We start from the raw sequence: 27,646 nt of genomic DNA, 5'->3' as shown, positions 1-27,646 counted from the left end.
ACAGATCGGCAAGTACAAAATGGTTTTGGGTTTTTTTTTTTAAATCAAGTTCATTCGTCAGTGCTCTTTAGGGAAGCATTTTGTTGGACCATGACACACATTTAAAAGAAAGCAGATACTTTATATCAGATAATGTGTGAAATGATCTTCACTTAACCCCTTAAGGGTTAGGGTCTATAGCAGATATCCTATGGAGATGCCTTGGATTCTGTGTGTATAAGCACTACTTATCCCAGGGTTTTATTGGAAATAATGGGAACACCTTCAGAAACGTAAGCTGGGGAAACAGTACTTGTAAAATACAAGCTAATGTATATGAATGTCTCATAGCACTTTTAACTCTTACTCTTCCAAATGTGGAGAATTTTCCATACATGGATTATTTTTGTCCCCTAAAAATGACCACTCATTCAAGACAAGTTCCTGAGAGTTGGTGGCCCATATTACATTAGAGTTCTTAGTGATCTGTTATACCCTCTTGGCAACTCTCCTTCTGACATTAGCCTCAGTCATGTTCAGAATATACAGGCGAGTTACTCTAGTGAGTTTGGATTTCCAGTTTCAGTAATTCGCACTTACTGCACCAGCACAGGCAGCTGTGCTCAGTGCCCCCCATGGGAGAGCAGGTGGTATTTTCACTGCGGTGCTCCCTCAGAGGTTCTACCAGAGGCTGGTAGCCTCAAACTGTAGTGAAGGCTCTAGCACATCCTTCGTCCACATCCACTCGTCAGCTATCAATACCCCTTTTGTGGTTGCATTGGTTCTTTGCAGGACCACAGCCCAGGGGAAGATGCCAACTGCTCTCTAGAAACTAGAGAACCTTTCCCGAACACACTGTCTTTTGACCTCTACAGAACTGGTAACTCAGAACTCTCACTGATTTCAATGCAAGCTGTTGTAACATAAGATGAAAACTAATAAAAATTCCTGCACTATGCAGAGGAGGGATAGGGGGAGTTCCCTACCCCGTCTGGTAAATTCTTTGTGACCCCAAATTTTGAGTCCTACAGTCTTCTGGGCTCCATTTTTTTCTAATGGGGATACTGGTATTTTGTCTGCTGTGTGCATTTTATATTTCCAGTCTTTGGTGAGCTGCAGTATCTTTGTCATCAACAGTCAAAATACTGACCTGGAAAAGGATTTTTTTTTAACATAGGCATTGATACTCTAACAAAAATATAACCCCCCACAGCTGCCTCGCCTGCAGGGCTTTTCTAAATAGCAGAATGGATCAAAGGATGTTTTTATTTCCTTGTGCAGAGGAAAAATTCATCACTTTGTAAGTCAGAGGAAAAATGAATCAAATCAATACCAGGTTATATCAGGGAGCTTTTTAATAATATACATTTCTTATGGCTAAACTCAGTTAGTATGACTCTCAGCAGTAGGTACTGTATGTAGTTGAAAACTTTATTCCATCTGTAAGAAACTTTAATTTGAACCAAGGTGAAGAATGCATTAAAAAAATAAAAAGCTTAGAGTGAGATCCACCCACACTCGAGATCGGGCTGGGGTGGGACGGTTTGGATCCCAATCCCAAATTCCTCCAATTTTGTGGTAGTATGAGTCCAGGGCCAGTTTCATTATTGCAGTTACAGTGACAGCATAACCAGGGAGGGATTTCCCCAGAGTAAGCAAGATAATTGTATGGAGTAGAGCCTGAATCAGGACGGTTACGCCAGATGACCTCTCTGCTGCCAGCATGGTAGGGAAAAGGGATCATGACTGGGGAAAATGTATCATAAGCTCTATTTTCAGTCCCTTCTGATTCTAGCAACCTAGCATAGGTGATAAAAACCTTTAGGCTGCTCTAACACAGCACAAGAGTAACAGTCATGCACAGAATAGCACCAGGATCAGGGGAGTGCAAAGGAGAGCTTCTAAACCCCCTTCAAACAGCATGCTGACTTACAATCAGCATTATGACCACAATTAGAGACCTGGCTTTCAGTACGCTGGTTCAGGTCCATCTTACAGAGATGTGTCTGAGTTTCAGTGTTTGGATTTACCTGAACTTTCCGCGAATTCACAAGAGTTCTGATTCCAGTTCAGGCTGATTTTGGATTTAAACCAGTAATGGTAAAATATAAAAGCTATAAGATAAAATTAATTTGCACAGCCCACATAACTGTGAAATAACCTGGCAGAACATGTGAAATATGTAACAGTTATACAAATCAGAAATCACTAAGCCTCATGAGATTGTGCTATGGCTTTGGGAGGTGGTTTGGAGCAATTCAGGCATAAAGACCTTGGATGTAATCCCAGCTCCACTGGAGTCAAAGGCAAAACTCCCATTGATTTCAATGGGGCTAGTATTTCACCTTTTATCTGTATGTGCTTATATCACCTTCAGTCATTTAAAATGTCTTGTTACGTATGTACTTGGTCAGCATTATAATTTTGGTTATGGACATGTTACCAACAATGAACAATTAATAACGATATTAATTTCCTATTATATATATGATAAATTTTATATTACTAAGTTTTTTTATAACATTGCATGTACTGTTGTAGGACTATAGTTTTCTTACCACAAAAGCAATTAAAATTAATAAATGAATAGCTGCACTGCATAGGAATATATTCAGTTAGAAACCTTTGAAAATAACATTTACTAAGCTACAGTTTCTTCAGATCCTATGAGCAGGAAGAAACCCCTTATACAGAACTGTTTTTTGTTTTGCAATAAGATATGGGCCAAAAATACCAGATCCAAACATCCAGAAACTCTGGCATGTTTGGAATCTGAGTCTAAATCTGTATTTTATGGCTTAAGCTCATCTCTACTTTGAGCTGTTGTTTGAAAATAAATTTATTCTTCCTTGGGAAGTCAAGGAGACCATGTTGGAGACTTCTACTGTTTCCATTTGCTTTGTGTATGTGCTGTACTGCGGCTGGATAGTTCATGCATACTGCCCTGTTTTTATAAACATATCCAAAATGGCTTGCGTAGACCACTGCAATTTGAACACCTTTTTTGGTTGATGAATAAGAGAGAACCTCTGTTTCACCTTCTTATGGAATTTATTGGCTTCCCTCCTGATAAGTGTTACTGAGGATGTAATAATTTATTTTAACTGTGTTGACACAGACTTTCAAAGCTATTAGAAAGATTGTGTTATAAGCTAACAGTGTCATACTGTGTATCAAGAGATGCAAGTTTGTATTGAGATCACTAGATAACACTTCCTCTGAATAAAACTTGAAGTTCTGGCACATGAACTGACCATTTGGAATACAATATAGTCTTTCAACAAGACAATGCATGGGGTAGGGACATACCCAAGGGGAAACATTGGCATCTGGACACTGTAGTGATTGGCAGACACATTAAAATGCTGTAAGATGGTAGTGAGAAAGAGAGAAGAAAAAACCCTTTTGCTGCTTTGGTGCATGCACACATTTTCTGATCGTCCCTAGTGCAGTTGACTGCAAAGAAGAGAATCTACTAAAACATTTTATACAAATGTAGCAGAAAATGAAGATATTATCCTTTCTTTAGATGTTACATCTATATGGCAACCACACATAGTTACATTTCTTTTTGTTTCGGAATTTCTCTAACTTTTCACATACTTACACTGAGGGTAGAGACACGGACAAGTGTTAATATCGTATTAATGTATATAGCAGTGTCACTGAAGCTACATCTCCCTCCCCACCTCCTTATTGTATAAAGATGAAACAGTTCAGATACCCAAGGTTACTGCTATGGTGTTTGAGATCAAAGTGACTGATGTCTTCACTTGTTTTTAGGTTGACTTTGAGCAACTTCAGGACAATTTATGTCAGATGGAGAAAAGGTGCAAAGCATCATGGGATCACCTTAAGGCTATAGCAAAGCATGAAATGAAACCAACGCTGAAGCAAAAAATGTCTGAGTTCCTTAAAGACTGTGCAGAAAGAATCATAATTCTGAAGATTGTTCACAGAAGAATAATTAACAGGTACAGCATTAGGGCACTGATGGGAACAACCTCAATTACTTATTTCAATGTGCTTCAAACCACGTTCCAAGAAGTATGTTTACCTACATATCTGTTGTGAGGTCTTTATAACAGATGTTCATTTGTTCCAGATATTTCCTAACTTCAGCTGAATATTGTATTTCTGCTGAGAAAAACGACGACTGACAATTATTTTCTTACATATCACTACACACTGTGGTGAAATCCTGAAATCCTTCTCAGGCAATTTCCTTGTGTCTTTAATGATATATTTGTCATAGTAAAGACAGAGTAACAAGTTCTGTATCTGGAGCTAGTACTATACGTATCTTGTACAATCTGCTAATGCTCATATATATGCAAGTGCCATTGCTAGTATATTTCCAGATTCATAAACTCACACAGATGATTTAAATATGCCCAATAATAATAATTAATAATAATAATTAATAATACCTATCTCTTATGTAGTGCTTTTCATCCATAGTTCTCAAATTGCTTTACAAAGGAGAATGGTATCATTATTACCATTTTCCAGATGGGGAAATAATGTATATTTTTACACAGAATTACCAAAGAGAGTTCAAACAGGCCCAAATGTGTGAATGTACAGCTCTGGGATGTTAGTCCAGCCCATCTGTTTTCTCATTCATGAATTCTATTCCACCTTCTAAATAAGTAGTACCCCAAATATAGCTGAGTAGTAGTGAAAGCAGGAACATATGAGTTTCCTACTGGGTTTATCACATATATTGTGTTGGATTTGAAAATAAGCTGAACAGTGTTTTCTTTACTTTAAATTACCTAATGTAACTACTATTCTAAGCCTCTCCAGGATACCTTATTCAGTCACATGTTTCATTTCCATTGAAATGAGTGTTTTAATTGGCATAGACGCAATAGATAAAAAATAGATTCACAAAGATCTATATATTCAGTAGTCCATTGTGAATAATGTGGTACAGAAGCGGCAGCAAAGCTGCAAATAATACAAAAAGCTGTGAGTAATACTGAATCAACAGTAAAGTTGTGAACTGAAAGCACCCCAGACTGTAAGTATTTGGATGTTACAACATTTTATGGTTTTCTTTTTGAACTACAAATGCTTCTCTTCCTGTGTTGCTAGCCTGTAAATCTTCATTCTTCTTGTCTAGACTTTCCCCAACATCTTAACAGCCTCTTTGAAGTTGCTTAATACAAACAAATGGAATTAAAACATAATAGTTTTTTCAATATCTGCAATGAAATTGTTCATTCACTTGCCAAATTAGTAAAATAAAATGAATGGAGTTTCATACACATCTTATCTCTAATATCAGCATGGGAAAATGGGTTGGGATGAAGTTATCATAGGCTAGCCATTTATTTGCATTATGTTTTTAATTATAAACCATGCCAGTGATGTTTAAGGCATCCATGAAAATTCCACAGCATGAAAAAAAAGAGATGAGAGCTCGGAAGACAATAAATGGATCAATTGGAATCTATTTTACTAGAAATCTAAAGTTTTTGAATGTTTTTTTTTTCATTTTTAAAAGCTGTCATTAATTCATTTTGTTTTTAGGTTCCATGCATTTTTGTTATTTATGGGTCATCCTCCTTATGCAATCCGTGAAGTCAACATCAATAAGTTCTGCAAAATTATTAGTGAATTTGCTTTAGAGTATCGCACCACCAGGGAACGAGTTTTGCAGCAGAAGCAGAAACGCGCCAACCACAGGGAAAGAAACAAGACCAGGGGGAAAATGATCACAGATGTAAGTGGCAAAGTCAAATCCACTGTGGCAAGTATTTGTGAAGCTTTCTTTTTAGTGAATGCCATACTTTAGATGTTATGCTTCATTCACTAACCTTCCTTTAAGGATTCCCTCCACTATGAATAATGTACCCTTTGTTCTTTGTTAAATCAGTATTATGTTTTTCTTTGTCATTGACTATAAAAGCTTCTGGATTCGTAGCAGCTTCCGGATTTGGACAAAAGAAGACTAAGTGTTCATAAAGAAAATCTTCCATGTGTTGCATGGACAAATTCATGCACAATGTCTGTTTTCAACAAAGAATAGAGTAGGAATTGAGGACACCTTACTGAAAAATATGGCCAAGAATATAAATAACACAACCCTAAAGTTAGGCTGCCAAATCATTCCATACATCAAATTACTGACCACATATTTAGGTGCCTATATATGGATTTAGGTGTGTAATGTGAGGTTCCCATTTGGGAAAGTCCTGACTTGCAAATTTAAATATTATAGTGTTTTATATGTATAGTATCTATTTTCTTCATTAGATAAAAAAATATTACATGAGAGTCAAGTGCAGCCTCTTTCAGGTTTTATTACAGATTACTAATTTAGATTCTCTTTAGTTGTTACCTGATAAATTTCGCTATGTTCAGGCTACTTTGGTAAAAATAAGATGAACTTTCTCTTCATCTTTAAAGATCCTCTGATTTCTTTTATCTTCTTTTAAATTGATGCAGTTTCACTCAGTCCAAATAAAGTTTTAAGAAGTGCCAGTACTTAATAAAAGTTTCCAGCTGTCTCAAAATCCAAATCTGGAGTTTCGATTAAACATGAGTGGTTCATCGCATATGAAGCTACCCCTATCCTGCCTTTGGCATGAAAAACCCAAAGCTGATTACAGTTTTATGGCCAACAGCTCAGACAAGTTAGGTAAAGAAAAAAAATGCATCAGACCCATATTGGGATTGTATTTAAGTCGTTGACTCACAATCATTTGTAGATCTTTCCTGGCAATAACCTTTCAAATTTTGGAAATCTGCCTCATCTGGGAGAAAATTTTAGAGCCACATTATTATCTCAAAAGATTTTCCTTTTGGACTAGTCCCAGGTAAAGGAAAGGCTCTGGTTCTTTGCAAAGGGTTTAAGATAGACGTGCAAAATTTCAGGTCTAGTATTAGGGAACTGAAGTTTTATATTTGCATTGCACCTTAATTTCTCTGTAACATTCTGAAGGAGTTAAAATGTGACACTACCCAAAGGGATTAGCAAATTAAATATTTAATTTTCCAAGTAGCATCAGTGCTTTTCACCAGTTCAGATAATGGCAAGAGGGGAGGGGTTCCTGTTACGCCAGTGTACGATGGAGCATTTGTGTATTAAAGGACCAGAATAAGTGGCAGCAACAGGAATGAAGGAGCTTCTTCAAGTCCTTCTGTGTCAGGAAGTGAGAGAAGGGAAAGGAGGCCATTCTGCTCACCAGAAGAAATATCCAGGGAGATGGAGAGAGGAAGTGGGCCTGCATGCTGACCGTATCACAGTAAAACAGGATGTAGGTACAGGCCAGTGGCCAGTCACTGAACATCTGAGCCAGGGAGATGGGCCATTTCCTGAAGATGTGAAAACAGGAGAGAGAGTGATTGGGCCTTCCCCAGAAGGGCTTGTTATAGGACAGGGAAGAAGAAGAAGAATCAGACCAGGATGGTATTTGTATTTGGGAGAAACTGAGTATCATCTGAGCAATAGTATCCCAGCTACAAATATCCTCCTTGTCTGAATTGTAGGATATATGCTTAGCATTAATTCACAATTATATGCTGATCCTATGAGCTGAGAAAGCCTAACAGAGTGAAGAGCATTCTCTAAAATTCTCCTTGTGAAACCTCTAAGAACATAAGAACAGCCATACTGGGTCAGACCAAAGGTCCATCTAGTCCAGTATCCTGTCTTCCACTGGTGGCCAATGCCACATGCTTCAGAGGGAATGAACAGAATAGGTAATCATCAAGTGATCCATCCCGTCGCCCATTCCCAGCTTCTGGCAAACAGAGGCTACGGACACCATCCCTGGCCATCCTGGCTAATAGCCATTGATGAACCTATCCTCCATGAGCTTATCCAGTTCTTTTTGAACCCTGTTATAGTCTTGGCATTCACAACATCCTCTGGCAAAGAGCTCCACAGACTGACTGTGTGCTGTGTGAAAAAAGACTTCCTTTTGTTTGTTTTAAACCTGTTGCCTATTAATTTCATTTGGTGACCCTTAGTTCTTGTGTTATGAGAAGGAGTAAATAGCACTTCCTTATTCACTTTCCCCACACCAGTCATGATTTTATAGACCTCTATGATACCCCCAGAGAACTATCCACAGTGACTCCAAGATCTCTTTCTTGAGTGGTAGATCTATTTCTTGAGTTGTAAAAGCAACAACCACCCATTCTAAACAAATATTAATCCCAACTCACAATGTTTATCAAATGAATCACATTTTTATTAGTAATTTCTAAATCCCTGTTAAATGAGTCTATAGGTCCCTACACTGGGAACAAATATTTAATAATGGGCTCTTCAATCTAGCGGAGAAAGATTCAACACAATCCAATGGATGGAAGCTGAATCTAGACAAATTCAGATGGAAAATAAGGCATAAATTAACAATGAACATAATTAACCATTGGAACAATTTACCAAGGGTCATGATGGATACTCCATCGCTGACAGTTTTTATCCATGATGACTCCAAGATGTCTTTCTTGAGTGGTAACAACTTATTTAGACCCAATCATTTTATATGTGTAGTTGGGATTATGTTTTCCAATGTGCATTCCTTTGCATTTATAAACATTGAATTTCATCTGCCCTTTTGTTGCCCAGTCACCCAGTTTTGTAACTCTTCGTAGTCTGCTTTGCACTTAACTATCTTGAGTAGTTTTGTATCGTCTCCAAATTTTGCCACCTCACCGTTAACCCCTCTTTCCAGATCATTTATGAATATGTTGAATAGGACTGGTCCCAGTACAAACCCCTAGGGACACCACTAATTACCGCTCTCTGTTCTGAAAACTGACCATTTATTTCTACCCTTTGTTTCCTATCTTTTAACCAGTCATTGATCCATGAAAGGACCTTCCCTCTTATCCCATGACAGTTTACTTTGCTTAAGAATCTTTGATGAGGGACCTTATCAAAGGCTTTCTAAAAATCTTAAATACACTATATCCACCGGATCACCCTTGTCCACATGCTCGTTAACCCTCTCAAAGAATTCTAACAGATTCGTGAGGCATGATTTCCCTTTAGAAAAACCATGTTGACTCTTCCGCAACAAATCATGTTCATCTACGTGTTTGATAATTCTGGTCTTTACTATAGTTTCAGCCAGTTTGCCTGGTACTGAAGTTTGGCTTACTGGCCTGTAATTGCTGGGATTGCCTCTGGAGCCTTTTTTTAAAAATTGGTATCATATTAGCTATCCTCTAGTCATCCGGTACAGAAGCTGACTTGAATGATAGATTACATACCACAGTTAGTAGTTCTGCAATTTCACATTCGAGTTCTTTCAGAACCCTTGGGTGAATACCATCAGGTCCTTGTGACTTTTTACTGTTTATTTTATCAATTTGTTCTAAAACCTCCTCTAATGACACCTCAATCTAGGCCAGTTCCTCAGATTTGTCACTTAAAAAGAATATCTCAGGTTTGGCAATCACCCTCACGTCCTCAGCTGTGAAGACTGATGCAAAGAATTCATTTAGTTTCTCCATGGTGGCCTTATCATCCTAGAGTGCTCCTTTAGCATCTCAATCGTCCAGTGGCCCCGCCTGTTGTTTAGCGGGCTTCCTGCTTCTGATGTACTTTAAAAAAAATTGCTATTACTTTTTGAGTCTTTGGCTAGCTGTTCTTCAAATTCTTTTTTGGCCTTCCTAATTATATTTTTACACTTCATTTGCCAGAGTTTATGCGCCTTTCTATTTTCCTCACTAGGATTTACCTTCCACTTTTTAAAGGATGCCTTTTTGCTTCTCACGGTTTCTTTTACTTTGTTGTTTAGCCTTAGTGGCATTTTTTTTTGGTTCTCTTACTATGTTTTTTAATTTGGGGTATACATTTAAGTTGAGCCTCTATTATGGTGTCTTTAAAAAGTTTCCATGCAGCTTGCAGGGATTTCGCTTTTGGGACTGTATCTTTTAATTTGTTTAACTAACTTCCTCATTTTTGTGTAATTCCTTTTTCTGAAATTAAATGCAATCATGGTTGGCTGCTGTGGTGTGTTCCCCGCCCTCCTCCCCCCCAGGATGTTAAATTTAATTATATTATGGTCACTATTACCAAGCGGTTCAACTATATTCACCTCTTGAACCAGATCCTGTCCTCCTCTTAGGACTAAATCAAGTATTGCCTATCCTCTTGTGAGTTTCAGGATGCACCGCTCCAAGAAGCAGTCATTTAAGGTGTTTGGAAACTTTATCTCTACATTCAGTCCTGAGGTGACACGTACACAGTCAATATGGGGATAGATGAAATCCCCCATTATTACTGAGTTTTTTATTTTTATAGCCTCTCTAATCTCCCTGAGCATTTCACAGTCACTATTACCCTCCTGGTCAGGTGGTTGGTACTATATCCCTACTACTATATTCTTATTATTCAAGCATGGAATTACTTTTATGGTACAGTTGGGTTCATTTAAGATTTTTACTTCATTTAACTCCACACTTTCTTTCACATATAGTGCCACTCCCCCACCAGCATGACCTTTTCTATCCTTCCGATATATTTTGTACCCTGGTATTACTATGTCCCATTGATTATCCACATTCCAAGAGGTTTCTGTGATGCCTATTATATCAATATCCTCCCTTAATATAAGGCACTCAAGTTCACCCATCTTATTATTTAGACTTCTAGCATTTGTATATAAGGACTTTAAAAAATTGTTACTTTTTAGCTGTTTGCCATTACATGATGTAATTGAATGGGACTCTTTTTCATTTGACTGTTTTTCATCAGGTTCTACCCATGTTTTATCATCTTCCATCCTTTCCTCCTTACTAGGACACAGAGAATCTTCATTAATAGATCCACCCCTAAGGGATGTCTCTGTCCGAACCACGTGCTCCTCCGTACCTTTCGGCTTTCCCCCAGACCTTAGTTTAAAAACTGTTCTATGACTTTTTTAACTTTAAGTTCAGGCAGTCTGGTTCCATTTTGGTTTAGGTGGAGCCCATCCTTCCTGTATAGACTCCCCCTTTTCCAAAAGGTTCCTCAGTTCCTAATAAATCTAAACCCTCCTCCGTACACCATCATCTCATCAACGTACTGAGACCCCGCAGTTCTGCCTGTCTACCTGGCCCTGTGCGTGGAACTGGAAGCATTTCAGAGAATGCCACCAGGGAGGTCCTAGACTTCAATTTCCTACCTAGCAGCCTAAATTTGGCCTCCAGGACCTCTCTCCTGCCTTTCCCTGTGTCATTGGTACCAACATGTACCACAACCACTGGCTCCTCACTAGCACGATACATACTCCTCTGTTTAAGGAGATTGCTTATGTGGGTGAATCAAGGACTTTCTGTGATCTACATGTATAGGAGTTATCCATTTAAATATAGTCAAGTAATGTTGCTTTTATTTTCCCCCACTCAGGTGTGGCACATGGTAAAATCAGAGCCACAGTCACATCAGAAGACTTGCTACAGCTTCCTTCTAACACCTGCTCTCCCCATTGCCCCATATAAACAGAGAGATACCTAACATCTCCAAAGCCAGTTCTACTCAAAAAACAAGACTGTAATTCAGCATGCTGGCAGGCAATTGCATGGGGAGAATAATGAAATAGAGCAGTTATGGTAGGGGGAGGGGATTTTGTCTTCGCTTTATTGCTAACTTTAGATTTTCTGATTAGTTTATATTTCTATGCATGGAAGTGAAAAGATATGTCTGCTATGCATAGTAAATATACACCTGGTAACGGAATATTCATTTCAAATTTTCCAGATGATACAAAGTTATTCAAAACAGTTAAGTCCAAAGATGTCTGTGAAGAGTTATAAGGGGTTTCACAAAACTAGCTGACTGGGCAACAAAATGGCAGATGAAATTCAACATTGAGAAGTGCACAGTAATGCACATTGGAAAAAATAATGCCAGCTACACATATATAATGATAGGTTCTAAATTAGCTGTTACCACTCAAAAAATATATCTTGGAGTCATCATGGATAAAAACTGTCAGTGATGGAGTATCCATCATGATCCTTGGTAAATTGTTCCAATGGTTAATTACGTTCATTGTTAATTTATGCCTTATTTCCCATCTGAATTTGTCTAGATTCAGCTTCCATCCATTGGATTGTGTTGAATCTTTCTCTGCTAGATTGAAGAGCTCATTATTAAATATTTGTTCCTATAGACTGTAATCAAGTCTATATCCTTATCCCCTTAACCTTCTCTAAATAGATTGAGCTTTTTGAGTCTATCACTATAAGGCATGTTTTCTAATCCTTTAATCATTCTCGTGGATTTTCTTTGAACCCTCTCCAGTTTATCAATATCCTTCTTGAATTGTGGTCGTGAGGCCTGGACACTGTATTCCAGCAACAGTAATATCAATGCCAAATATAGAGGTAAAATAACCACTCTTGTTCCACTCGAGATTATACTGTTTATGCATCCCAGGATTGCAATCATTCTTTTGGCTACAGTGTCACACTGGGAACTCGTGTTCAGCTGAATAGCCACCACAACCCTCAAATCTTCCCAGGATCGAATCCCGCATCCTATCACTGTGGTCTACATGAATCCCAAGAAAAGGTAACCTTTCCGATTCTAGAAAAGAAAATACATATCCCTTTATTTTTTAAACCCACTCAACCAAAATCAGTCTTGAAGGGCAGAGGGTAAATCCTGCTGACCTTTTTGGATGCAGAACTCCTATACACTTCAGTGGCGTTATTCACATGGAAGGGGCTTTAGGTCTGAGAAACAGACTCCCAATTTTTGTAATAGCCTTTCATTTCTACAGACGTTTGCTCCTGACTTCTCTAGGTCACTCATAGTGAAATGAGTTTGGTATTGTTAATGTAATTCCCAACAGATGTTTCTTAGATGGGAAAAGAATAAAAATGGAAGAATGGCGCATTGTCACAGTTACAGGGGGAGGTTGCCTAGTGTCTGCAACACTGCACTGCAATCACTACACTGCAACTGGGTTACAACGTGTGCAGACACATCCGAGGTGGCTTTAATCTAGCTAGCTCAGCTACCAACAGCAGTGAAGCTGCGGCAGCATGGACTTGAACATGGACTAGCCACCCATACATGTATCCAGGATCCCAGGTGGGCTTGTACAACCTGTGTGGAAGCCTGTGCTTCCATAGCTTCACTTTGCTGCTATTAATACTCGCACTAGCTAGAATAACTCTATCTTGGGTAGGTCGGCACGTGCTACAATCACCCTTGTTCTCACCCTTGATTGCAGTGTAGAAATAACCCTATGTCTGCCTTTATCTAGTGATATCAGTCACGCACTTTCAGAAACAATACAATTCACTGAAAAATAAGCAGGAAAGATAGGAAAGAAATGCAGTTATACATTTGAGTCTGAGCTTTTCAATTATTTTTAATAACTTTGAAAAGTACCTGTCCCCCAGAATTATGTAGCTGTCTTTTGTACAGTTCCTTAGAGTTTCTATTCCAAAACCTCTATTTAATAGAAATAATATTTAAATATGGCAAAATCCCCCCCCCCCCCCCGGCACGAATCCTAGAGTGACTTTTTTTTAAAAAAAGGTCTCCTGAAATTGTGCTATGGCATGTGAACTTGACAGAAAAGTTGAATCCCTAGGATTTGAACTGGAGATCCTTTCAGCCTTCAAAGCCAGAGCTCATGCACAAAGAAAGCTAGGGGAGCTGTTCATCCTAGCTGCATTCCTCCAGTACTGTTTGGTAATGTTACTTTTGTTAACATTTTCCCAATTCAAAAACATTTCGCAATATATTTAACCATTAAAGAAAGAAGAAAGAAAAGAAGGAAAATTCCCATCTGGTTAATCTTTGATCTAGGAGACTTGAGTAATTCACTTACTACTTTAACTCTTACCCTTAGTAATGTAGGGCTGCATTCTGGCCCAGACTGGCCCATCCACACAGCGACAGAGATTTGGTATGGACCTATAAGGATCATGGGTGCTGTACAAACTGCTTACTCCCTTCCACCCACAGCAGGTGGGAGAGGAATGAACAGAACTTTGATTCTGTCCCTCTCAATACACACTGGCTACTGGAACTGAGCAAGCATGTTGGGGTGAGGGGTAGTAGTCTGCTGCTGGTATAAGCCATCAGCCAATCACTTCTCCCTGGAGCAAAGGGGGGAGCAAGAAGGAAATTGTCTTCTTGAGCCTGGAATGCTCCTGCTATCACAATCTAACCCTTGTATAATAAATAAACTGCACAAAGCCTGGATTGCTTTCTTACTCTGGAAAATGCACTTAGCATTGTCCTCTGCCCCTTTCCCTTCCTTTGAATGCCTCTCACAGATTACTTTATATTTTTGCTTAATTTTTCCCCTTTCTTTTTATTTTTCTCTTCATTTTGTGTATGGATTAATATACAGATATGCTCTTTCTTTCCAAGATGCTTCTATGGTTTTCTCTTTTTTATTTATTCGAAGAACTCTGCATGGCCGTTTTTCAGAGGAATTTGTTTTCCCTAGGATTGCAAAAAAAAAAATCTATCATAATGCGAATAACAAAATGAACATACCTGCTGAGGTCCCACTGCAAAATGTCTGGCTGCATTTCAGTGCCACTATGCCCAAAGGAAAATAAACAGCTCACTCTCTAAACCAAACATGCCCTTAAAAAGTAACGTTAATGTGCTTCTCAGCACTCTCATGCAGCTAATCTTGTCATGTAGAGCATGCTGAAAACTAGATGAGCGCCAAAACAAATGAGGCTTTCCTATTTAATGATGAATGTTTTTGGAACAAAATGTATCAATCCCAGACAAAAATCATTACTGAACTGGAGATAAGATAAGAAAATATATATTAATAACTTGCAGGGGGTGGGGAATTAATGGAACAGTGTATTTTTTAAAAACCTGGAAATTCAGTGTTTGCATTTTACAAATATTAATAAAATAAATAAATGCCCCCCTGTGCTATCACTCTGAGAACACTTCATATGAGATAGGTGTTGAGAACTGGGGAATATCTGGATTATTTTTCATGAATGGGGAGTAGTTTTTGTGTGATCTGTTACTTGCAATGGAGCTAAATCAAAGAGGTGGTTAAAGGGACCAAACAGGAATAGCAAAACAATAACAGGGATAAGAGTCCTGGAGGGAACAATGAGGAAGCTGTTAATTGGGCAATGTGACTCCATCCAGGTTTAATCTTCCCAACACTAAGTGTAGAATCAAAGGAGGACACTAAACCATGAGAGGACCCTGGGCCTAGAAAAGGGAGAGGCTTCCCAGAGAGTGTCAGTGAGCACTGACAAGGATGCAAGGAGACGCCAGACTGCCTGAGAATCAGGGTCTGTAGCTAACAGGTTACAGCATGGCGCAGAAGAGAAAGGGGCCACTCAGGCTAAGTCATGTCTACCAAGAGGCTTGAGGGGAATGCCAGATATAGGCTCCCAAAGGAAAACTCCTGCGGGCAACAAGCCCATTGAGCTTGCTAGATATCCTGGTTGGCAACCAGAGGGGTGTAATCTGGACACCCAGTCGGAGAGTGGTTGGACTGCATGGTCCCATCCCAAAGAGAAGTGGAGGCATGGGCTTGTCACTGGAAAGGGATCTCAGAAGGAGTAGTCTACCCAGGAGCCATGACTCATATGGACATATGAAAAAAATTCCTGAAATTTTGCAGGTTCAACACTTGATACACTAGTGAATGGGCCTGAACTCCACAAATTTAAGGAAATCTTAAAATTCATATACTGTGGCTGCAGACTTCATAAACTACATCCACCATGGTTTGTGTAGCCTAAATGCAGGAGTACACTAGGTTTTAAATGTCTGCAGCACACAATCTAGGGTGGTGAGGGATTAATATGTTTCTATGATTTCCAGTGCCTAATGTCAGGGAGTTAGGGCCCCAGTCCATCAAAGCACTTTAAGTATGTGTTTTATTTGAACCTGTTTAAAGTTAAGCACTCGCTTGGGTGCTTTGTTGAGCTGGGGCCTAAATTAGGAAGTGTCAGGTAGCAGCTGGATAGGTCTTTTACTTTTATATAAAGTGTAATTATTGTTGTTGGACTATCCTACTTATATAGCATCCAAGAATCTCAAAGTGCTTTATAAACGTCCGTGTGTTTAGCTTCACAACATCATTGTGGTAACCAGGCATCATTGTAAATAAACCACAGATGGATTAAGAGACTTGCCTAAGTTTCAAAAGGAAATCTCTGGCAGAGCCAAGCATAAATTCCAGGTCTCCAAACTGTCAGTCCTATGGTTGAACCACAAGACCATCCTTCATCTCTTAAGAGTCACGGTGATATTGGTGGTGTTTTTGTCTGAGAGAGAGTGAATTGAATATAGTTTCTTTGGTCAAATAGGTGGTGAATGATATACACATTTGTATGTCCAATTTAATCCAGCATAGCTGGGGCTATGCAGGTCAAGATGTCAATTTTGAAGTATGAGGGCTAATATCTGTCTCGTGTTTTTGGGCAGGGGGTGGGAGGGTGTGGATGGGAACGCACAGGTAGAGTTAAGGTTGTATGGGGGAGGGCATTAACTCTGTTTTTTTCATACTTTCCAACATTTAGAGGTTTCTTTCAAATGTCAACTTTGCATTTCCTGACTTCCAGACATTTGGATTTTTTAGAGATACAGAAGAGATCCAAGTTCTAAGCAAAAAGACACAGTGGTTCGGAAGCCACCCTGTTATGAAAGCAAAAGGTAGAGAAAATGAGCCACCAAGAAACCAGTCACTACATAGGGAGAAGGAGTAGCCAGGCTCTCCTCCAGTACTTCTCCCTATTATGAACATGGGAAAAGAGGAGAGAGTGCCAATGATTGCTAACAGATCAACTGGGCGGAGTGTGACACAGACCCCTGTAGCATAGGTTCCCCTGTTCTTTGCAAATATCTTGCACCTCAGATCTGACAAAACTCATACATCACATTTATCCATAAAGAGTAATGTGTACGGTATCTACAGAAAGCTCATCAAGATTCATAATCATTATGAGATGTAAGTATGAGTAATAGTTAAGGAATAAGATATCTATATTTAAAGAATGCGTTATGGACCAGGAGTAGAAGTTAGTCACCAAGAGTTAACGTGTTTCAGTGATGGCCCATTCAGGCAAAGGGGAGTTATCACCCCACTCTGTTTGGTCAGTGATGCAATGCAAGGCTCAATCAATTGGCCTTATGCAATACTGAGACTCTGAGTGAGAAACCATCAGAGGCAACAACAAACAATCAAAAACTTAAAGGCAAAAAAGAAACTTTACAGCAAGCCCGGGGTTCTCCCTATCTGTGAATAGAAACAAAAGGCTGTTTTCAGTATAACACAGAGGAGGGAGAGGCACTCCGTGTCCATTCACTGAGAAAACTCATGGGGAGCAAGGGGGTTTTCATGATCCTGGTTCTTGGATCCTGGTTTTTATTAAACCAGCCAGATCTGCAGTAGACTGAACTTTGGGGGAAATCTGCCTTATTGCATAAGAGAGGTAACTATTGATAAGTGTAGACCCAGGTTCGAGTTTTATGATATTGCTTTGTGTTGTAATCACTTGGTTTCATCAGTTTCTCCCATTTCTAATTACATCTGTATTCTTTCTTAAATAAGCCTGCTTTTGTTTTATCCTAAGTGCTCACAAGTGCTGTGTAGTTTGCAGGAGTGGTGCATAAAGGTAAAACTGATAAATTGGGGTACACTGCTTCTTTGGGGGCAGAGGATCTGGAATTTCTGAGAGTAGCCAGCATTAGGGGCTGGATATCACGGGGGTACAATTCAAAGGGTGCACCTATTGTTAACCTACAAGGTGAAGAAAAGTGTGATGTAGCCCAGAGGAGAGGGCTTGGGTGGCTAATAGGCTGGTGGTGTCAGGGAGCTGACACCCCGCTAAGAACGGGCAAGTTTCCCTCACACTGGAGTCATGGGGGGTAACAAGGTGACTCACAGTCATGGGTGCCCAAGAAACATCACAGAGAGGGAGAGGAAGAGAGAGCTTCTGTCTCACTAGCAGGTGAGTGAGGGGCTAAGAGAGAGAAGCCAGAGCCAACCATACAGCCTGTCTTTCCATTATTTGGAACAACAAGAGAGCCCTCCACCTCCTTCCATGCAGCCAGGGGACAGCTGCTTTATGGTTCCATTGGAGCAGAAAGATGCATAGTGTCATATAACACCATGATTTGAGGGAAAGAAAAAGATGAAAGGGTGATAGGGCATGGCCTTACTTTGGAATTTGTCTGAGAGAAGGCAGCAGGCAACTCTACTTAAAACTTTGCCTTGGTTCTATTGCCAGTTCTATTTATATGCATTTGGGTGCACAGATGAGTAAATGCAATGCCTTTTCTGCAGAAGATAACAGCATCCATAATTTTTTCTTTACTAAAAGGAAGCGGCAAGTTGATTGCCATATGAAGTATTTTCTTATCTACCTTTATTTACAGATCATCTTGTCATTGCTTAAACAATACCATGCTTTGATCATACTGTACTTCCTAAACATTGCTCTTTGTCCTTCTCTGTCCTGTCCTTCATCTCCCCGATAGACGGATGAAGAGGAGGATGTAGAGGTATGGTTCTTTGAAAGAGCATGTCGTTTCCACATCCCCTGTGTGCTGTGAGATCTAATTCTAACACAAATATTATGGAATGCTCAAGTCCATTAGCTCAACTGGAACCGTGCACTGTGACTTTCATTCTCTTGGCTTTTTGGCTCTATCGTAAGACTGTTTTTAAAGTTGCTTTAACCATGAGTTTGTGTTCTCCTATAAATCCTGATTTGGAGCCTTAATTATCTGAAACTTCCTTTCTCCAGGTCCCAAAATCATTAATTAAGTTAATAATTCCCTTAACTATGCAAAACTTCAATAATCTGAGTGTCCTGTGGAAAACTTTGGATGAAGGTTCCCATGACAATGGGATAATCAATGTTGAGCTATCTAGTCACAAAACATTATTTTACGAGCAGTTCAAACATCTGTCTATAGAGATGCAAAACAAAATTTTGCAACATCTGCACTATGAATCCCAAAGAATTGAACAATGGAATAGTTTATGAACTTCTTAAAATTCCTCTTAATACATGAGTCTGAAAATAATTGAATAAATAATGTACCAGCTGACAAACCTGCTGTATTCCCAGTGGAACAGTCTATTGTTATGGACAGCATCTCATTGTGTAATGCATTCTTTGTTCAAATATAGCTCACTCATCCAGTTCAACTAACCAAGCAATTTGATTGGCTGAATGCCCAGTGCTTCATAATGACAGTCATTTGCACAAGGGGCTACTCTTTGAGGGTAAGCAAAGCATGGACATTTGAAAATGAAAGATATGTAGGAAGCTACTTATCTGGGACCTCTTCTTCCCCAAAGATTATAATTTAATGTCTGGGTGGGACAGAACATGACGAATCACCAAGTGAATGATGATTTGAATCCATTAGATGGAACAATACATGCTATTGAATTAACATTTGTGCAAAAATATTTAACTAATGTGTGTATTCTAACTATTGGTTATGTGATGATAGTCTCCTTTGGTTTTTCTGTGACATTTTGTATCTGTTAACTTTTCAACCTACTGTCAATGTTATTTTTAAACCAAGACTGGCATGCACTGCAGTAGACATTTATCACTAATATTTTTCTAACCTTTATTTTCACATGTGAGACTCTAGCACTTACACATTTTCTTCCTCCAAATGAGGCAAACTGGTATTTTTAAAACAAATTCTAGACATGCACCATCAGCAGTACATCTCAAATTAATATATTTAGCTCAGTGCTTTGTAAAGATCATTGCTTTGTTATTTGGTTCACTTACAGTTCTAATCTGATAAATCATTTTGTTTAAATAGTATCATTCTCCCAGTAATTTCCAGATCAAATATTTTCAGTTTACAGGTAAAACAATGGGGTTTTCCTAACAGCCAGCCCTGCAAACTCAACATAGGCTCTCAGAGTCAAGCTGGGTTCTTTTCTTCTAAAGCATCATCACCAGTAATAAAGGCTCTATGGATTTTCCTGAGTGCAACTAATTGGCCTTATAATAGGAAATTAATAAAACAATCCTGTTTATGGTGCAAATGAAGGAGCAACATTCAGCACACTTTCTCATGTCTGTGTTATGTCTGCAGGGCTAACAGGAGTGAGGAGAAATTTAAAAAATATTTTAGCCCCTAGTGCTTGGAAATATGACTCTGAATATAACACTGGGGCAGATCTGTTGAGTAACAAGTTATCATTTTTATGTAATCACTTTTCAGAGTAGAAACATACCTTAAATATTCTTTCTGACAGTAAGAACCATGAGAGTAAGTGGCACATTTTAACATTAATATCCATAGGCTGAAATAGAAATATAACTTGCTCCTCCTCTGAAAACATCATGCTCCCTTAAAAATGTTTTGCTCTGCAGAAGTTCTTAGAGGCTTCAATCCTAGACAGGTTTCTTCTGTAACTGATGAAACCTCAGCCTACTGTCACATTACTTTGTGTTGTGTGTGTGCAGCTAATTTAGAAACTGTTTCTTAATGTTGTCTTGGTAATACAGAAATCATACACAGATTGGGTGAGTGAAGGGCAGATTCCAAAATCAGTTTAAGGTTTTGTTTGTTCTTCTTACTGCCGCCTGCAATTTTTGTGCTCCAGCCATGAAATTATTTGGCAGCATGTTTTCAGTGTTGTTCTTAATATATTTTTAACTTACTGTAGGTAGTTGCTATTAGAACCGCTTAACTGTTATCTGTAGATATGCAGGGGCAGGAGTAGAGGGGGAGGTTAGAGACAGCAGGAAAATGTCTCCTTTCATGGACAGTGAAACTACTTCTGCTCTGCCAAGTTACCCGTAGTTGGGGCTACAGAACAAACTTATCTACTCCTTACTTAGCTAACTTGATTCATCTAGTGTGCTCATCACTGTGGTATTTGAGTCCATACGGCAGGCCCTTACCCAAGGTCACACAGCAGGTCTTTGTTTCACACCCTATGCTCTGATGGAAAAGGTATGAAGATTAAAGCCCATACTTATGCCTAGTTTTTTTGAGGATTTTATATGCACCTTGATATTCCCTTGTCCTTATAGCTATCAGGGTCCGTTCTCTTGGAGAGAAGTGAATATTGCCCCACTCTTTTGAGCCTACCTGTACTACAAATGAGTCCAGACAGGCAAGGATCTCTGCTTGTGTGTCTACTGCTCAGTGTGTGATATGTGGTCTTAAACAAATGGCATATTTTCTTTACTAGTTTCATTCTTTAGAACTAAATAACGTCAATAAAGAAATTAGAACCTCTCTGACCACACACCCCAAGTTGTCACCTATCACCCCACACTGGAACCCATAGGGGGTATCATCAAATGACTACAACCCATACTCCATGGGGACCCCATCCTGAGGGAAATCTTTCCTGAATCCCTTCTTCTGGCCTTCAAACAACCCTCCAATCTCTCCAAACTCGTTATCAGAAGCAAGTTCCCCACGCCCAGGACACACCAACTCAAAGTAGGCCCAGACCCTGCCAGAACAACAGATGCAAGAGCTGAAAACTTGCAAGAGCTGAAATACTCCATGGGGACCCCATCCTGAGGGAAATCTTTCCTGAATCCCTTCTTCTGGCCTTCAAACAACCCTCCAAACTCATTATCAGAAGCAAGTTCCCCACGCCCAGGACACACCAACTCAAAGTAGGCCCAGACCCTGCCAGAACAACAGATGCAAGAGCTGAAAACATATTTCTGTTGCTACAATGATTAACAGCCCCCACAACACACCTTTCAAGATACATGGGTCCCACATATACCAATCACAGCGTGTAATGTACCTCATCCAGTGCATTAAATGCCTCAATATCAACTATATGGATAAAGCCAGACAATCACTATGCTCTCAAATGAGCTCACAGGAAAATGATAAAAGACAAAAACACCCTATCACCAGTGGTGTAGCCAGGTGGAAAAAACAGGGGGAGCGGAGATTAAATAAAGGCACCATCCCCTGGTACTGACCCGGCGGCGATCCGGGTCCTCAGCAGCACTTCAGTGTTGGGTCCTTCACTCGCTCCGGTCTTCGGCGCTGAAGGAACACATACCCCCCCGCTCCCCCACCACCACCGCAATGCCGCTGGAGACCGGAGCGAGTGAAGGACCCGACGCCGAAGTGCTGCTGAAGACCCAGAGCGCTGCCAGGTCAGTAAAAATGTTAAAGGCACCAAGTAATTAAAAAGGCGCCACTTGTGCTCGGTGCGGGAGCGGCCACTGCCGTTCTCCCGCCTCCAGCTATGCTACTGCCTATCACCTGTGGATGAACACTTCTCTCACTCTGCAGTTGACCTGTCAGTCCTCACCCTCAAAGGAAACCTGCATAACAATTTTAAAATCAGGCCTGGGAGCTTAAATTGATAACTTTGCTAAACACTAAAAATCATGGACTGAATAGAGACACTGGACTGATGGTTTATTACAACAATCTGTAGCCCCAGTAACAACCCCCTCCAGCTGCTACTTCCCCCCTTTCCCCTCCACCTTCCTTTCCTCCTTATGACTGGAGCACTGTGAAAGGGCCACTTCATCCTGTATGATCCCTTGAAATATGTGTTAACAACTTATGCTAAATTATCTGTTCCATCTTATAATTAGCTGTGACACTCTGCCTACCTTTCCTAGACCTGAAGAAGAATTCTGGGTAGGCTCAAAAGTTTCTCTCTCAGCAACAGAATTTGGTCCAGTAAAAGATACTACCTCACCCCCCTTTGCTTGTCAACTTAGATCGTCTCAATTAAACAAATTCTTTTTCTTTCTGCAGTCTGGAAAGTTCTCCAGCAACTCTACACCATCTCAGAGCCAGCCACAGGGTCTGCAGTATGCTGAAGAAGCAGCAGAGCATGAGAACATGAAGGCTGTGCTGAAGACCTCCTCCGTCAGTGGGGAAACCACCACTGCACTAGGTGTTCGCACTCGAAGCAGAGCCAGCAGAGGTAAACGCTGTGCTTTTATTTTCTCAACTCCCTTTGGGCATTGTCATTATTTATTGTATGTACTACAGTAAGACGTTGAGGTCATGCCACCGTAGTAGGGTGCTGACAATCTAAATAGTCAAAAGAGAAGAAGCAATTTTTGTTACCCCCCCATTTTACAAATGGGGCACAGACCCCTTGGAGTGGTTTGCCTAAGATCAGGCAGGTGGTCAGTAGCTGAGACAGCGGGAGTAGCAATAAGGAATAATAACCACTTAAAATTGACCCCACCCCCACCCCCTTCCTGCATGAGCCTGGCTCCCCTTTAAGCCACAATTTGTATTCCTCTGATCACCTTTTGTTATGAAATATAGATGAGGTCAACATATTTTTTTCCAATACAAGCAAGTTGAAAGCAGCCATTAGGCCACAAACTGTTGCTTAAAGGGCATCAAAGCTTATGAGGAATGGTGGGGAAAGAAGAGAAGGATTTGCAAAGTTTTTGAAGGAATAAAAGAGATTATAAATGTATAAACATTTCCCTGCTATTTGATTTATCCTACTGCATAGAACTGCTGTTTGTAGTGGACACATGAGTTTACATCATATGTACAAGCCCAGTGTTGTTTTTGGAAAAACAAATTTTAAAATAATGAAATGGAAGATGAAGAATCAGTTATTCCACAGTGAACACTAGTAGTCTAAGGGTAAAGCATCATGCACCCAAGGCTTGTATCAGTCCCAGATGAATGTACACATTGATATCACTTAGTGCCATATTAGGGCCGGAGATACCAGCTGGTAAAGAGAGAGCAGATTGGTGGCAGGTCATCTACCTTCTATAGGTAACCATGGATGTGCTCGCAACTCTAGCAGCTATTTCTTCTTCCTTTGAAGCCAACAGTTGTCAAGTGTCAGCACGGTTCAGTTCTGAAAACTGAATCCTGGGAAATCAAATGTTGTCCCAGTCTACAGTGCACAGACCCAATATTCTGACAGAGGAGTTCAGTAGTACAACAGTAGTATCTCATCTCTGACAATGAGATATCTTCATTTCTTCTCCATCATGTGATCCGCTGGGATCTCTATTCATAAGAAGAGTGGCAAGCAAACCACTTCCTTGTTGCTGAATCATTTCACAGATAGTGGGCTCATTAACCCATTTTCCTTTCACATTTTTTCTTACAGCTGTGGTTTATCAATTAATCAATCAATTACTGGTTCTGGAGTACAGGGCATTAATTCTTGGTGATAAGGCCTGCTCTTCATGGTATTCCTTTCCCTCATATATGGAAATCTTATCCATTACTGATTTCTTTTGGTACCACTATGCCTAGACCCTGCTCTGCTAGTAAAACATTTTCTATGTATTTTATTAAACCTTTGATGCCTGGCTCCAAAAGCCCCAATTTAAAAAGCAGGCCGAGTAGCTAAGATACAAAGAAATAAACAACTCAAGCTGCTCTGCAGCAAACTAAACAGCTGACGTAATTCGTTAAGTGCTAGTGAGCAGTGTGTCCTGTAATAAGATTCAGTTCCTGTTGGCTTAAAGAATAACAGAGGCAGTGGTAGCGTGAGCCAGACAGAAGCCTGTTAGGAGCGCTGTCCTAATAGACCTGCTGTTGACAGGAGCCTGGAAAAAAAGCAGCAGGACACACTGCGATTCAAGACTGCTATTTACTGTCAACAGCGAAGTGCCAAGGATTGGTCCCATCATTGCTGGTTTTTTAACCTGACTGTGTTTACTGAGCCAGCTCTTTTGGAAAGCTCATTGTCATTATTCTTCTGACTGACTAACCTTCAAATTATTAAGAAAAACAAACAATAATATCTAATGGAGAAACCAAAAGATGTGCCTGTCAGAGGGCTCTGTGCAACAGGGAGGGCCATAATTTCCTGGATCTTTTGGTTTCGGAGACATGGCTCTCTGGTGGGTGTGTAGTTTTAACCAAAATTGCTTATATAGCTTTTCAGTCTGAACATTTTGCCAACCACTTTTACTTTTCTGCTTGTAACAGAGCACATGCACTTGTGCCGGGCTATATCCAGCCACGCAATGAAAAGGTGATTTCTTCCTTTCAAAGGGGGAAAAAACATCTTGAAAGAGATTCTTTCCTCCACTACATCCCCTTTGTGCCAGAAGCATGGAAGCAGACTTGGTACAGTCAGATTCTATTCCATCTGGTCTGGCTCCAGTATAGGGAGCAAAACGGGATGTGAGGAGAGCATGCTGCACTCCAGCAATCCCCAGCTGGTGGACAGTCTCTGGGAGACTACTGCCAGCTGCATCGTCTAGAGGAGAGCCATGAGTTTAAGGCCAGTTCAGAACTCCCTTATAGCTCAGCTGGTGCTTCCGAGTAGTTGGGGCGTTAACTAAAATTTTCTGTAATGGGTAGACGTTTTTACTCTAACAAATTTGAAACAGCAGTCACTGAGCTGCCTGCTGTCATTCTGCAATGATCCAACTACAAACAAAGGTGATGTGTGAGGGGTACTCTTTTTCTAAGACTCCAATTCATTCCAGGCCGTATCGGTTCATGGAATGCTGCTGGTGATGATTCACCTAATGCTACAGATGATGCAGCTGATGAGATCATGGATCGCATTGTAAAGTCAGCCACCCAAGTGCCAAGTCAGCGAGCGGTGCCTAGAGAGAGGAAGCGGTCACGTGCAAACAGGAAGTCATGTGAGTACTGCTGATAAACTTGTTGCAATGGAGAGGAAAGCTGTCTGTCCATCTGTCTCTTTTTATATGCACATCTGTATGTTTATGTGTATGTGTGTAAATATGTAGGATCAGCTCCTTAGCTTGTGTAAATCAACATAACTCCAGTGATTTCACTGAAGTCTATACATTGAGGATCTGTCCTGAAATGTTTCAGTTTAAAATTCACATTTAAACTTTTTGGTGATAGGCTATTAGCATTATTCAAAATACACTTAACATTTGGAAAGTTTAGAATTAAATATTTAGCTCAGGCAAAACAGCATAAAACATAATGGTAAAAATACTCTATGGAAGTCAGAATTAATATCAGGTGAAGAAAAGCATCATGGCTTGAACCTGGCTTCCAATATGTAGATAATATTGCTGCATATTTGGTAAACTCGGGTATTGAGCATACAAGCCCGTACCTATTCTTCTTCTTCGAGTGCATGCTCATGTCCATTCCCGTGTAGGTGTGTGCTTGTCACATGCACTGCTGCCGGAAGGTTTCTCCCTCAGTAGTATCTGTCGGGTCAGCTCCAGCAGTCTATATAGCTCTTCATGGCACTCTGTATAGGAGCCTGCTGACCCAGCGCCCCCTCAGTCCAGCTAGCTTGTTGGTTAACTCTGAACCCACCTCCAACATTTGCTTGGGAATCACCTAGATGGGAATGGACATAAACAAGCACTCGACGAAGGAAAAAATGGTTACTAACCTTTCAGTAACTGTTGTTCTTTGAGATGTGTTGCTCATGTCCATTCCTAAACCTGCCCTCCTACCCCTCTGTCGGAGTTGCCAGCAAGAAGGAATTCAGGGGGCCCGAGGTCAGCAGGCTCCTATTTTCAACACCATGAAGGCAAAGCTCCGGGGGCACCAGATACCACTGAGGGAAAAACCTTCTGGCGACAGTGCGTGCGGCGTGCGCACACACCTACATGGGAATGGACATGAGCAACACATCTCGAAGAACAACAGTTATGGAGAGGTTAATAACCTTTTTTTACTGGACAGTTACTACTGTAGACAATGAGTGTCTATGTACTAGAGAACTGAACAATGCTTTAGTAGGAAAAGGAGTCCAATGTGTAAAAGTGCTTTAATGTTTCTGTGATCACAGTACACATCAACAGGGTATTGCAATCAGTTAAAGAACTCAAATGGAAACTAAATTAACTTGCAGTCAGGCATTGTGAAGTAATAAAAAAAAACAATTTATTTGTATATGTATATACAGAATACAAGATATGCCCTGTTGTAATTGACTTCATTGTGTCTTAACTATAAAAGGCCACTATCAAACGTATTATTTCACAACTTTAAACATCTTTTCTTTATTGTTGGTACAATGTCCTTTTGCAAACTTGGAAGTAAAATCTGTCTACTTATGGTAGTGCAATTTGTCTGCAAAGCAGCCACAAAGCTGGTTTAATTTACGTTGGGAATTAAAGGAAATCCTGTCGTAATGCAACCTTCCAGTGGCACAGAGCTGCCGTAGTCACCCAAGTTTGAGAAGTTTGGCTTTGATGTTTATTAAATGCAGTAGTTTAAGTTACGGTAGTCTTTGCGATATTCCCCATTCCAAGCATGGAGAATATTGCAGGTACCGTGGGAAAGGTGAATACCAGAGGAGGGTAGAAATTTAAGATTTTAATCATATTCACTGTCTGTGGCTTTGTGACCACCTCTCCATCCATTTTTTAGCATTTCCAGGAAGTTAGAACAAAGAAGAGACAACAACAGTGAGTGAAAGATCACAACAGGCATACTTTTTGTGACATTGTTCTAGTTCAGTTAACCTTGTTGGTGATGGAAAGCATTCTGTACAAACAGCACTTGGCTTTTATTAGCTAGCATATGCCAAAAGCACCATTCACTCTTCCCAAAGTGCCAAAACGGGGATTTTTGCATGCGGCAACTTCCTCAGAGAAATTAAAAATGAGCTAGGCATTCTGGTTGAATGAGCAAACCTTCCAGCAAAGAAAATGAGCTGACACTGGATTGTCTCTTTTACTTTCTGTCACAGAGTACACCACAGCTCTCAGCAGCATATCCACTGCCACCACCTGCTGCCCCACATGCACTTGTGTTCTCCATATGTGC

At 40.1% G+C, this 27,646-nt stretch overlaps 1 protein-coding gene across 10 annotated transcripts in view; it reads left to right on the top strand.

Moving 5' to 3' along the window:
• The window catches only part of FHOD3 (formin homology 2 domain containing 3), a 611,695-nt gene that overhangs the window by 566,599 nt on the left and 17,450 nt on the right, over positions 1 to 27,646 (top strand). For 7 of the 10 annotated variants that reach the window (XM_075125568.1, XM_075125567.1, XM_048839279.2 and 4 more), the window contains 5 exons: positions 3,763 to 3,953; positions 5,518 to 5,710; positions 18,431 to 18,454; positions 22,688 to 22,859; positions 25,363 to 25,524. In XM_075125568.1, the coding sequence (XP_074981669.1) occupies positions 3,763 to 3,953; positions 5,518 to 5,710; positions 18,431 to 18,454; positions 22,688 to 22,859; positions 25,363 to 25,524 (742 nt within the window). The remainder of the gene's footprint in view (positions 1 to 3,762; positions 3,954 to 5,517; positions 5,711 to 18,430; positions 18,455 to 22,687; positions 22,860 to 25,362; positions 25,525 to 27,646) is intronic. The other 3 variants (XM_075125566.1, XM_048839289.2, XM_048839285.2) reach the window with 1 other exon arrangement.

Source organism: Caretta caretta, chromosome 2, assembly GCF_965140235.1.
Source record: "Caretta caretta isolate rCarCar2 chromosome 2, rCarCar1.hap1, whole genome shotgun sequence".
Lineage (NCBI taxonomy): Eukaryota > Metazoa > Chordata > Testudines > Cheloniidae > Caretta > Caretta caretta.
This window is presented reverse-complemented; position numbering and strand designations above follow the sequence as displayed.